The following is a 12,723-nucleotide window of genomic DNA, read 5'->3' on the forward strand; positions in this document are numbered from 1 at the left end:
CGCTCCCAATCAATGCTATAGTCCTTTGCGTATTTAGGTCGACCATGCAAAAATTTGGTAATAATACAGTTTGATTAAAAAAATTGTAGTTTTAAAAAGGAAATTAATGCTTTATAGTTAACAAACGTATGTTATATCATGTGTACAAGGAAAACGCATCGTCGGTGTATGAAGTAAAAATCTATTTAACATGTAACGTAAGACAAATAATTGTAAAGTGATATAACAGTTGTCTTTGATGAAGGGATTTTACAATAATGACTCTGTCAAACTTGCTCAACACCCTAAAAATATAGTGACAATCCCTAAAAATCATACCTTAGGACGGTTGACATAAGTATTTATAGATATATAGTGACTCACTTCTTTTTGCTTTTCCGTCCTTTTTACATCTTTTATATTATTTCCTTTTTTTCGCATCTTTCACAGAGAACTTTCGGTCTAAATTGATAAAAGTAAAAGGTACTGTTGCCACTTTTTACTTTTATAAGAAAGAAAACTTAATAAAATTATTTTGTGAATGTATTAAACATACATACGATGGATTATGTTTGTGTGATTATCTTAGAAATAATTGCATCTTTCAAGTCATTTGAAACAACATGTCACACTTATCTCATTTCCTGTTTGAACCTCGATAGAGACCGAGCCACATATTTTATTATATAATGATTAATTTAAGTGTAACAGTTTTGTGTGTTTGTGTGTGTTTTGAACATGTTTTGTGTAACGACGGTAAGAACTATCTTATACACAAATGTGAGGTATATATTAAATATAAAGATATTTATTAGATATAATCAATCATCAAAATATTTCTGTCATTAACCTAATGTATTAACTACATACATATATGGTAAAAATATTAATCTCATAGTTTTTTTTTTCATTTTAAACGATGTCAACAATGAAGATAATTTCAATTGAATTAAGGAACTGTTTACAGACTTGATTATATTTAAAATGTTCGTGTAGGTATCTTATTACTTTATATATATATATATCAGTTTCTATTGGTCTTAGTAAACTAAAAAGAAAACCTCTTTGAGAGTTATATTTTTTTAACGTTTTCTTGAGAACCAGAATAACAATCGCTAATGTAGGAATATTACTATATCTGTTATTAGATGAAATTAATGGAACTTTAACATCGACAAAAGTTTTTAAAACCAATATGAATATAGTAATAATTTTAAATATTTATAAATACTTGATCTCGTAACTCGGAGATATTGTTGAGATCTCTCTCGGATCCCTCGGGTTCTATAGGAAATTGTAGAATTCGTTGTAACCTTCCTCATTCTGGTGTCCAGTCTTCGTAATTGTTAACTTTCATCAATATTCTTTAACCACAAACCCTTTGAAGATCTGACGCCGTTCAACATGAGTATAGGTGTCAGTTTCGACTGTATTTCACTACGAGTATATTCAATTTCTTTAATGAAGGATTAAAGTTAATTTTACTAATGCAGCAAACCCTCGAAGTATTTCCCGTTTAGTTAGCTGATACTATCATCAACACACAGACGACTTTATAGTTACTTATAAAATAATCCTATATTTTCTTCAGATGATGTAGACACTACAGATAATTTAGAAAATTCTGACTACATCACCGACTTCCCCGAGCTTCCGGTCTGCGGGATATCCAAAAATGGTTTTTATACAAAAGTTGTCGGAGGAGTCGATGCTAATCTTGGTAAGAGTTAAGACTACCAGTGCACGTTTGTTTTGAATGCTACTCATTGACTATCCAGAAACTTAGAACCCGAAAAAACAAGCAAAACGTAGAAGGAGATTAAATTTATAGGGTTTTCCATTAAGGGCGCTTGATCTTTGAAATGCAAAAAAAAATACATGTAGGAAAGATATTTGCGAAATTTTTTTTTATTTGAAAGGTCTATCGACCCCATTATGTATGGAATATGACATCATTCAAATGACCGCCACGGCTTCGGTTGGTGGCGCGCACACGAAAGGTCCAATTTTCGATGACTCTGGCGCACAAATCGGGCTGTATTTGATCGATGGCGTGGCGTATGTTGACTTTGAGGGCATCGGTGGTTTGCGGCTTGTTGGCATAGACCTGCGACTTAAGAAAACCCCACAAGAAAAAGTCCAGCGGGGTCAAATCGCACGATCTCGGTGGCCAGTTCACGTCGCCTCCGCGCGAGATCACCATGTCCAGAAATTGCTCGTGCAGAACTTCCATCGTAGCGTGTGCTGTGTGGCACGTAGCGCCGTCCTGTTGAAACCACATGTTGTCCAGATCCATATTCTCGATTTCAGGCCAAAAGAAGTTGGTTATCATCGACCGGTATCGCTCACCATTGACGGTGACGGCCACACCATTATCGTTTTCGAAAAAATACGGACCAATCACGCCTCCGGCCCAAAATCCGCACCAAACAGTCACTTTCTGCGGGTGCATTGCCACTTGGTGAACCTCGTGTGGATTGGTCTCGTCCCAAATACGGCAATTTTGCTTGTTGACATAGCCATTCATCCAAAAATGCGCCTCGTCGCTGAAGATGATTTTTTTGCCAAAATCGGCGTCAACTTCCAACTGCTCTAATGCCCAGTCAGCGAACACACGGCGCTGTCTATGGTCATTAACCTTGAGCTCTTGGGTCAGCTGGATCTTGTACGGGTGCATGCTCAAGTCACAACGCAAAATTCGCCAAGTTGTCGTCTGCGAAAGGCCGAGTTCCTGTGCGCGACGCGGAATTGACTGCCGCGGGTTTTCGAGGACACTGTCGCGCACAGCGGCGATATTCTCGGCAGATCTCGCGTTACGTTGACGCACGGGAACCGGCTGATTGTTAACTGACCCGGTTGACTCGAATTTGTCCACCAATCGACGGATAGTCGACTCGGCAGGACGATCATCGCGACCGTAAAACGGGCGAAGTGCGCGGAACGTTGCCCGAACTGAAGACCCATTTTCATAAAACAATTTTATGATTTGCACGTGCTGCTCGACACTGTAACCTGCCATGGTGGTTTGGGAGGACGGAATGAATATAACACACTGCATTTGACAGCTGTCACTCAAACAACATGGCCGCAATCAGCTGTCAAAGTTCAATCGTCCCTATTGGAAAACCCCATATATGAAAACCTTTATATCAATGTCATTTCATTATAATTATTGTGTATTTTTCTTTTTGGAGCTTATTTTAGTCTTACGTTGGTTAATACTTTTCTTATAAGGTGAATTTCCCTGGATGGCCCTCCTAGGATACAACGATAGTGCAGGGAATGACACGTTTTGGTCTTGCGGTGGCTCGTTGATCTCTCAACGCCACGTCCTTACCGCAGCTCACTGTATACACAACCACGACGAATTGTTAGTAGCACTTCAATTGATAACTAAATATTTGTCTTGTAATGATAATTTTCAATTCAAAAAGATGTTACGGTAATTTTAAATTTATCCAAACATTCAAAATAATTTTCTGAAGGAATGTTTAGACTGAAAGACTCTGAATATTCTGAGAGAATCCAATGTCTCTGTATGAACATGGTTTGACCTTCTGGACCTACTTCTACTTCAGACGTCTGAAGAATATTTATTTGGATGAAGTAGATTGTGTATAGCTGTAGATGGTGAAACAAATCTGGAGAATATAAACAAGACATAATATTTTAATAAAATACAAACATTAAAGCCATCTGCATAAATTTTATATAATAAATATTAGAGATAAACTAAATAACTTCAGTAAAAAAGTAGCCTGGAGAAGAATGTGTTGGTTTGCGATCTTTCGCGAGACTTGTATTAATGCTGACAACGCGGTTTTTACACTTTCATTTCGTCTCCCTGTAATCACGGCCGGTGTAAAGTAATCTAAACGTCGAAAAAAATAGTTCCATTTGATATACATATATGTATTTGTATGTAGATACGTGGTCCGCTTAGGAGAGCTGGACGTTCTTCGTAATGATGACGGAGCGACTCCTCTCGATATTCACATCAAACGCAAAATAGAACACGAAGCTTACAGCGCTAACTCGTTTCAACACGACATCGGACTTTTAATATTGGACACTGACGTCGTATTCAGTGGTGAGTTTTGATATATTTATTATCCAAAAACATATTATTCGGTGTTCGCTTCCATCACCTGCTTAACCGACGGACAGAGGTTAAAACGAGCATTGTGTCGCTATGAATACCTATGTTGAAGAGTAGGTTGTTGTGTGTCACAAATAAAGTTAGATGATTATCAGACAACCAACAATTAATAGTTTTATTTCATTCATTTAACTTTTCACAAGTGGACAAAATAAATTTTTCAAAGGAATATGTATGTATTCGATAATTATGACTTTAATGGATTCCAAAAAAGTTCTAAATATTGAAGGTTCTTGTTTAGATTATAAGATATATGTTGCAGTAAATATTGCTATAAAAGTTCCAGGTATTGTGCAATCTGAATGAACATAATGAAATAATGTACTAACGTTTAAAATCATTTTATGAAAAGCCTTAAAAAAACAACTTAACCCTCCGGATCAGATGGACTGTTCTTTTGGTTAAAATTCCGTTTTTTTAATCTCTACTTTCAGACTTTGAATAGAAATGAATAATTTTGTATACATTCTATGTTTTGAGAAGCCAAGGATTGTACAGAAAATCAACGGTGGGTTATAAGCACTTGCGTGGCTGTAATGTTTTTATTCATCTACACATTAACAGCATCTTTAGGAATCTTTTAGAAAAATGCCTATTTGAGAATTTTAGGAAAGTGATACATTTCGATAATTTAAGTTCAACTCCGACATCTTAGATTTAGTTCGTAAGATTTAAAAAATCTTTGAAAAGCATGTACATATGTATGTATTTTAATATATATATATATATTTGTTATCAGACCTCATCAGGCCAATTTGCATCCCATTGCTTCCGGAGCTGCGCAACAACTTGTTTGAAGACTACAACCCATTTATCGCCGGTTGGGGATACAATGCGTTCCCCGGCCACGCAAACGTTCAATTCAGTGAGTATATCGGATGCCAAAACTTTTATTTATTTTGAAGATTTAATGTGCCAACTTACACATTTGTCAAATTGTAATTTAATTGGTAGGCAAAAAAAAAACCCAACACTTTGCTTGAATGGACTTTACAGAGTGTTTTCATGTTGATTATATTCTGTGGGGGCAGTTGTTTGTTATTACTAAATTGCACGGAATGATTGTTATTCTCCAAGGGTTTGGTGATCTTCGGAAATCACATCTGCAAAAGGTGTCTGTGCCAGTCACTAGGCTTTCCCAATGCCAGGAAGTTTACAAGAGTTATGGAAAAAGTCTGAAGATAGATGAGCAGGTCATATGCGGTGGATATGAGGGCGGCAAGAACTCCTGCAAGGGAGACAGCGGCGGACCTCTCATGTTGCCCAATGTTAGTTTAACTGTTTTGCTTTACTGAGAAAATTTACTCAAATCTCTGCTTGAAATGGCAGATACACAAAAGGTTCAGGCAAAAAGTCAATGTTCTGTTTTTTTTTCTTACTTTGTAACTCGCTTCAGAAACAACATAAAAATACGCTTGCTTTGCAATTGAATTGCTAACTTTTTTTTTATGTTTTTAACTAATTTAGAGTTTTCTTCAGACCGACTCGGAACAACAAGTATATTTCTACCAAATTGGGATTGTGTCGTTAGCTCCATTATGCGCATTGAAGAATTATCCTACCGTCTTCACTAGAGTCACCCACTACATACCATGGCTACAGACACAGGTTTTGGGAAGAGCTGACTTTTGAATAAAATAAAACAAAACAGAAATGAATGTCACGGACTCGATGCTTGTTTATTGAAGTAATAAATTATAATTCCTAGATATATTAAATAATTATGACCTTATATTTGCGAGCCTAAAAAGAATACTGTGTTCAGATTATTTTATTGAATGAAGCGATTGGAATGTTGTACTGATTACTGGCTACTCAGGCCATTCGTCCACAGAGATGATCTCGGCAACCGAAAGTCCGTTGAGTAGAGGTTTTTTTCTGATAAACCTGTTATCTTGGGTGGTATCTATAGGAAATTTGATGGGATCATAATTTCAATTTAAGGACCAGAAAACGGTACCCATGTCCAAAAACAAAAAGGTTTGGTACAGAAACGCTGAGAACTTTTTTTCCATCGAAGTAAGAAAGAAATGTAAAGGTGCATCTCCTGGTAAATATACAAGATCTTAGAAGTCATTAATATACAACAATATACAAGTGTCTGTTGCTTATTAAAATGAATTTTTAATAAATAATAAGTTACTTGCAATGAAAACAATTTATTCAGGTTGTAACTATATTCAAGCCAATTTCTTTATAAACGAGAACCAAGCAATTTCAACGTTGTACATGAAATAAGACATTTTTTCAAAAACAAGATAATTTAATTTACATTATCAGGTTGAGACCGATTTTTCAGAATAAATTAGGGTTAAGGACTTCAAGTTAATTGAAAAAATATATATTACAATGTCTTCCTAAACAGATCTTATTATACAATTTGTTTTCAATAATTTTATGCCACCTACACAAATATTTATCAGACACGTAAAAAAATAAGAATGAAACAAAATAAACATTATAAACTGTCAATTGATATATAATTATTAATTATATCAAAATACGTAACACGGTCTTTGTTCTATTCACATTAGTTTTATAATTTATTGCATCGCTGACATAAGCACACCGCGTTCAGGAATCTTTATTCTCGTTGTTTTGAAACTGTCGATATACAGTTAAAAATACCCACATTAAGAATACTGTAATTTATTTTAATACTTAATAAATAATTCAAATAAATAATCAAAGAATCATTTTGTAACAATGTTTTGTGTTTTATTTTCACATTTCTTTGTGTGTGAAGCTATGGGTTCTTTCATTTTATGATGATTACAAAATAATTACTTGGAAGAGTTACATCTCTTCGTCCTTTGATAGATCAAGACAAAAAGAAAAAGCAACAAATAACATTAAGAAAGATATAAAAAATAACAAAAGATATTAGTTCTCCATGATGTGCTTCTGTATCCAGAGTATGTAGTGAGTTACCCTGGAATATACCCCGGGGTAACCGGCTTCAGCACAACGTCTTCCGTACGCTACAACACCTGTCTGGTAGAAGTAATACACTTTCTTATCCTGATTATACTGAAAAGATAGAAAAATATGCTAGTATAGTGTTAAGATGCTCTTCTTTGTTTAAATATATTTTTTTGTTGACATAAATTAATTTTGCGTTATATCTGACGTTAAAAACATGACTGATATGAAGTTATATCATATATGTTATTAGGGACAGCTTAACAAAAAATTCTTCATTTTACTGCAACACACGATAGATACATTATTTTGAATAGATTTAATTTTGGCTTACAAACGGTTGTATAAGGGGTCCCCCGCTGTCCCCTTCGCAGGCGTCGCGTCCTCCCGCTTCAGCACACAAGACCTTATCATCAATCACGGCGGGGTACTCCAGGTACGATTTCTTACACTTTTGGTTATCGACTACTTGCAATTGAGTCAGTTTGAGATGGCTCGAACCGGGACCTCCTGAATAACGACATCTGGGATATATCTAACTTCTAAGTAAAAATAACACACTCTATTTGTAGTTAGATAAAAAATATTGACAATTGCGTTACATGGTCACAATACTCAGCTTTCAGAAATACTTTTAAGTATCTGATTTATACAATACTCACGATCTGAGGTTCTGCCCCAGCCAGCTACGAACGGACTGTAGTTGACAAACGTGTTAGACAGTAATTCAGGAAGGATCGGAAGACAAATAGGCCGTATCAGGTCTGAAAATAAGTACTGCTATGAATCATTATATTTTACGTTATTTGTACACTATAACAGTTCTTTTCCAATAGTTTTTTTAAATTATTATTTATATCAATAAAAATACATAATGTTATTTAAATAGGAATAGTCTAAGTTCCTACTTTTAGTATCAGCTACCTGTCTGTGGATGTCAGGAACTCTTTGCAGAGAACTCACCGGGAGTAATCCATGAGCCAGATAGATAATAATAAGCACATTCATAAAAATACATATTTGTAACTAAATGCTTATCATATTTGTATATTTAGTTGTATATACGTGTATAATTAAAAGTCTCACCTTCATATTACAAACAGGATTTAAATTTTATTTATTTGTTCTTGGGATAACCATTTCTCAATAAATGCATATAAATATTTGAATATACGGTACATGGACCAAAATAATATTTTTTACAATTTCTGTCTGTCCGTCCTTTTGTTCCGGCTTACCTCTAAAATTTCTGGACCGATTTTGACGGGATTTTTATTGGCAGGTAGCTGATATAATAAGTAGTGACTTAGGCTACCTTTCACAGAGACCGAAAGAACCCAACACGAAATGAAGAGTTATTAAGAGCGAGTAGGAAACGGGACGCATAGTTTTTCCAATATTTTTTTTACGCAAACGGTGACGCGGATAACAGCTGTTATATATGTTACTACTAATTACTTCTTGTCTGAAACTCACTTGTGAACTCGACACGTCTTTCGAGTACGAGGAGTCCTATGTCGTTAGTGTACGTGTCCCTGTTATATGCTTCATGTTTTATTGCTCTTCTAATGAGGACGTCGATTGGAGCCGCTTCATCATCACGATCGAGATCCAACTCTCCGAGACGGACCACGTATCTATTAAGAATATAATAGGTATGAGTTTTTTCATTTAACGATTGTAAATAGTTTACTAACTTTGGAGTTGGTTGCGGTAAAAGATGTGAATGTTTAAATAAAACTAATACTTTTGGATTTTTTTTGGATTTATGGACTACACGTTTTTTTGGTCAACAAGACAACTGACAGGCATTTTCATCTCGTCTGGCCGTCATCACGGTTGCTGCAAGGGAACCGAAACGTCGGGAGTATTTAGTTTTAAAGTAATAAAAAACGCGTATTATATCCGAACATCTTATTTTTATTTAAATGAATACTCCAGAAAATCTTACATAACATTTAGATATGAATAGTTCTAGAGGTTTGTAGTGGCATAGTGACGCGTTATGTATGTGCAATGTATGTATTCGATTAATTTACGTTTCAAGATTATTTTTTCCAACCAGTACGTTATATTATTATCCTTCATATCTTCGCAGGCCTTGTATATTGTTTTTAAATAAAGGTAAGATGTTATGGTGCAAGTTCATCATTATTCAAAAACATTGCGAGATAAACCAAAGAAAAAATTAAGTAGCCATCGATTTAGAGTACCGAAATTCTGAAGTTATATATTTAAAGACTATGTGTTTGTATTTTTAATAATATAGTTGTTCAAGTCATAATATATATTTGTGTATATGTTTTATTCTGATTACATAACTGTCGCGTTAAAACTCACAGTTCTTTCTCTCTGTGATGTATACAGTGAGCGGCTGTGAGCACGTGTTGTGCGGACACCAGCGATCCCCCGCATCTCCACTTGGTGTCCCCGTTTGATCCGCCTATATCATAACCACCCTCCCAGTACCCCAAAAGGCACATCCAGGGCAAGTCTCCTACAAAAGAGAAAAATTAATTGCGCCTCCAAGTCCATGTTATATGTCTATGACATTAATTTACGTATATTTTTTTCCAAATAAATTTATCAAAGAACTGATCGTGGATCATTTAAATAACATTACTGTAGCGGCTTTTACATATAACTAACTATCATATTCTCAATTTCGTCTTAAACAGAAAAAAAAACATCTCTACACTATCTCTAACAAATCGTAGGATAAAGAGTTTATCTCTAATAAAGCAATTATTTAAAACTCCTATTTTGTGATTGTTTGGCAAAAAACAGTTACCGAGCTTAGCGTCAACTCCTCCCACAACCCGGCCAGATGAAGCGTTCGACACTCCGCAGGTTGGTGGTGACAGAAATGGTGATTGAAGGTTCATCATTCGAGCCGACCCCTTAGATGGAACGTCGACAGGAGATGAGGGAACGAGAGAGGATGGAGATTCAGGAGAAGTATCGGGACAGCAAACCTGCAGATTTATTATTTTATTTTAATATAGATATAAATTTGATTTAACAACTCAGAGGCCACGATAGATTCAACTCGATAATAAAAGGAATAAATTAAAAATATATCATCAAGAAAGTAATCTATATAAAAGTGCAAATTTTATTTTATTATGATTCAGGAGTATTCACCGCAAACCATATTTTAACTTCTCGTAATTAGCTGTTAAATGTATCCTTCGATCTCAAGTTTGTAGTCATATCAAAATTATTGTTGATAACTATGTAACTTAATAATGAGTTAATTTTGGACACTTATAGACTGTGATGTTTAGAAGCCTACGTATGTCGTATATTGTATACATAAAGTAAAATATTTTAACCGATACCCTTGCTGCGAATGTAACTAAGTATGTGACTTTTTGATTATCCATCCGTCTACCTTAGGTATGTCATGCTTGTCGTCAAAAATATTTATTCCACCTTGAGATACAACATTTTTTGAATAGTTAGAAGAAACCCGAAACACATGATAATTATTGAGCTGTCTTGTGTAGTTGAATAGAATATATTTATCATAATAAGCCTTGACCTGACCTTCTCCGGATTCCGGATAAACAATTGGCTCTGACTGCTACCACAGATAGTATAACATAACCTTACTTCATATAATTCGGAACAATAATTCCAACGAGTACAAGCTTTCATGTTGTTAGCATAGAAAGTTAAGTTCAGTTAATATGGAAAAGTCGGCAAAACAATGTTTATTTTTTAATGAAGTGAATTTTCTTTGATGTTTCGTTTGTTAAGTCGAAGTAAACCAATATATTAATTGACTCACCATGGGGACGTTTCCCTCAAACCCACAGTGTGATTGCTTTAGAAGTGTTTTGTATTGAGGAATAAGTTCCGTCTGCATCATCAGGACAAACGGGGGACAGGATTCTATGGAGACACATCTTCCAGTAACACCATTCACTTCCTTGCATGACTCCTCTCTTCTATATTCTGGTTAAACATTTTAAATAATGTTTAATTTAATGACATGTTTATTTGACGCCTTAGATCTTTGATTATTTATTTTGTTGTTATATAGTTATAGGTACAATTAATTTGGTTGTAATAATTTATTTACGTTTCCAGAATAAAATTCTATTATTTCTTAATTGGAACACAAATATATATTTACCAAGTAATATCAAAATATACCTACCAATCCTTTTTACTTTTGGTAAGGGTATCAAAAGTATTATATAAACTGTCTTTATTATTTCAAAAATAAAATTATTTGTTAGTGTCATAACTTTTATTAATTACAAAAATTATTAATTACCAAAAAAATGGGTGTTTTTCAAAGCACATAGCTCTTATTGTGTACACAGGCAATAATAATACATAAAAAAAAATAACCAATGTACTAAACAAGCACGAAATTTATTCGTCGTAATTGTGAATAACTTTAAATGAGTTCTCGGTTTTTAAAGCATAATGGACTCACCGATACGAGAGAGCGATGTCTGGAAACACAAACACAGAAATACTACTCGGAGAACCATTTGGTAATAACAATGGTTACTAAACTAATCTTAATTTAAACCGTCCCTCGTAAGACTATGTGTCATTATGATTATTACCACCGTTATCATAATTCGGTAATTTTTGAACCGATGTTTTTGTTGGGGAAGATAAAAATTCCCGATACCGAGACGTCAACAAATCAGTTCTCAGTTTCGATAACGCGCTTGATGGACGCTTTATTCATTATCGATTATGTTTTCATTGAAACATTTATTACGCATCTGAATTTCAAAGAATTTCTGTGTATTTATTTTTAATGGAAACGTTCTTATTGGATGTTGCGAGCTTAAAAAACAACCACCTCACTTTAATCGAGTAGTTTTTAAAGTAGACGGTGAAAATAAAATTAGAAAAAACATAGGAATAATTAATTTCTCAAATCAGCCAACAGAAAACAATTACAATATCTGGAATAACGAACATGTTTTTCCTTGAACCTTGTTATCATGGTTAATTTTAGTTTAATTTTACCAATTATTTAAGGAAATTCATTCTAAAATAAAATCTTTTGTATTGTATGTATTCAGGAAACTGTTCCTTATCAGTTACATTGTTAAATACAGATGCATAAAACCACTTAAGAGCATAGATTATAAACATATATATTTTATTTGGTTTGGTAAATACGCGAAGTAAACAACTCAAGAGATCTAAGCTCTTATGATGATAGATTTAAAAATTATAGATAGCAGTGCATCATTGTATAACGTCTCAAATGTTATCCGGAGTCGGTAAATGTCGTTATGAAAATCCAATCCGTACAAACCAATACGTTCAGTGTTTAAAAGATCAATCAATAATTACTACATATCTATCTACTTACTTTCATTTATATATTTGTTAAGGTACATAATACTTTTATTTTAAATAAAATTATGTGATGTACCTACGAGTTGAATCCATTTTTTATTTCCCCTGGATAGTCTTAAGCTAAGTTGAAGCTGTTCACTGTCATTCAACGTGTTGGTAGGTGGAATTGAGTCTATCCATTCTGGACTTTAAGACACAAAAATTTTAATTGATAAGTAACAAAGACGAAGGCAAACTGTTGTAATTGTTTGCGAGGTGCACGTTGAAGCAGGCAGCGTATCGCTTCATCCGTTAGCTAGATCTACATCGAAAGTAGGGAGCCT

At 34.3% G+C, this 12,723-nt stretch overlaps 2 protein-coding genes across 3 annotated transcripts; one reads left to right on the top strand and one right to left on the bottom strand.

The window, feature by feature from the left end:
* Positions 1-607: 607 nt before the first annotated feature.
* On the top strand, positions 608-6,845 carry LOC116773993 (venom protease-like). 2 transcript variants are annotated; one of them, XM_061523898.1, is made up of 7 exons: positions 608-735; positions 1,571-1,699; positions 3,214-3,349; positions 3,906-4,069; positions 4,878-5,003; positions 5,216-5,406; positions 5,606-6,845. In XM_061523898.1, exons 1-7 carry the CDS (start codon positions 669-671, stop codon positions 5,768-5,770), a joined length of 978 nt encoding a protein of 325 aa, XP_061379882.1. In that variant the 5' UTR covers positions 608-668; the 3' UTR covers positions 5,771-6,845. The 2 variants fall into 2 exon arrangements, with proteins under 2 accessions (XP_061379882.1, XP_032522490.2); XM_032666599.2 differs by having other exon boundaries at positions 610-735; positions 5,618-6,845.
* Positions 6,771-11,937, bottom strand: LOC116773992 (venom protease-like). Its single transcript, XM_032666598.2, has 8 exons — positions 11,511-11,937; positions 10,854-11,020; positions 9,852-10,035; positions 9,401-9,557; positions 8,537-8,697; positions 7,723-7,824; positions 7,395-7,570; positions 6,771-7,168 (listed from the first exon to the last, which is right to left on the bottom strand). Exons 1-8 carry the CDS (start codon positions 11,566-11,568, stop codon positions 7,022-7,024), a joined length of 1,152 nt encoding a protein of 383 aa, XP_032522489.2. The 5' UTR covers positions 11,569-11,937; the 3' UTR covers positions 6,771-7,021.
* Positions 11,938-12,723: the final 786 nt, after the last annotated feature.

Source organism: Danaus plexippus, chromosome 20 (genome assembly GCF_018135715.1).
Source record: "Danaus plexippus chromosome 20, MEX_DaPlex, whole genome shotgun sequence".
Lineage (NCBI taxonomy): Eukaryota > Metazoa > Arthropoda > Insecta > Lepidoptera > Nymphalidae > Danaus > Danaus plexippus.

Coding starts and splice junctions, on each gene's coding strand:
- LOC116773992 (XM_032666598.2), bottom strand. CDS start 11,568: ATGGTTCTCCGAGTAGTATTTCTGTGTTTGTGTTTCCAGACATCGCTC. Junction 11,021..11,510: donor GACATCGCTCTCTCGTATCG/GTGAGTCCATTA, acceptor ATGTTTAACCAG/AATATAGAAGAGAGGAGTCA. Junction 8,698..9,400: donor CATCACAGAGAGAAAGAACT/GTGAGTTTTAAC, acceptor TATTCTTAATAG/ATACGTGGTCCGTCTCGGAG.
- LOC116773993 (XM_061523898.1), top strand. CDS start 669: ATGATTAATTTAAGTGTAACAGTTTTGTGTGTTTGTGTGTGTTTTGAA. Junction 736..1,570: donor ACATGTTTTGTGTAACGACG/GTAAGAACTATC, acceptor TATTTTCTTCAG/ATGATGTAGACACTACAGAT. Junction 3,350..3,905: donor ATACACAACCACGACGAATT/GTTAGTAGCACT, acceptor ATTTGTATGTAG/ATACGTGGTCCGCTTAGGAG.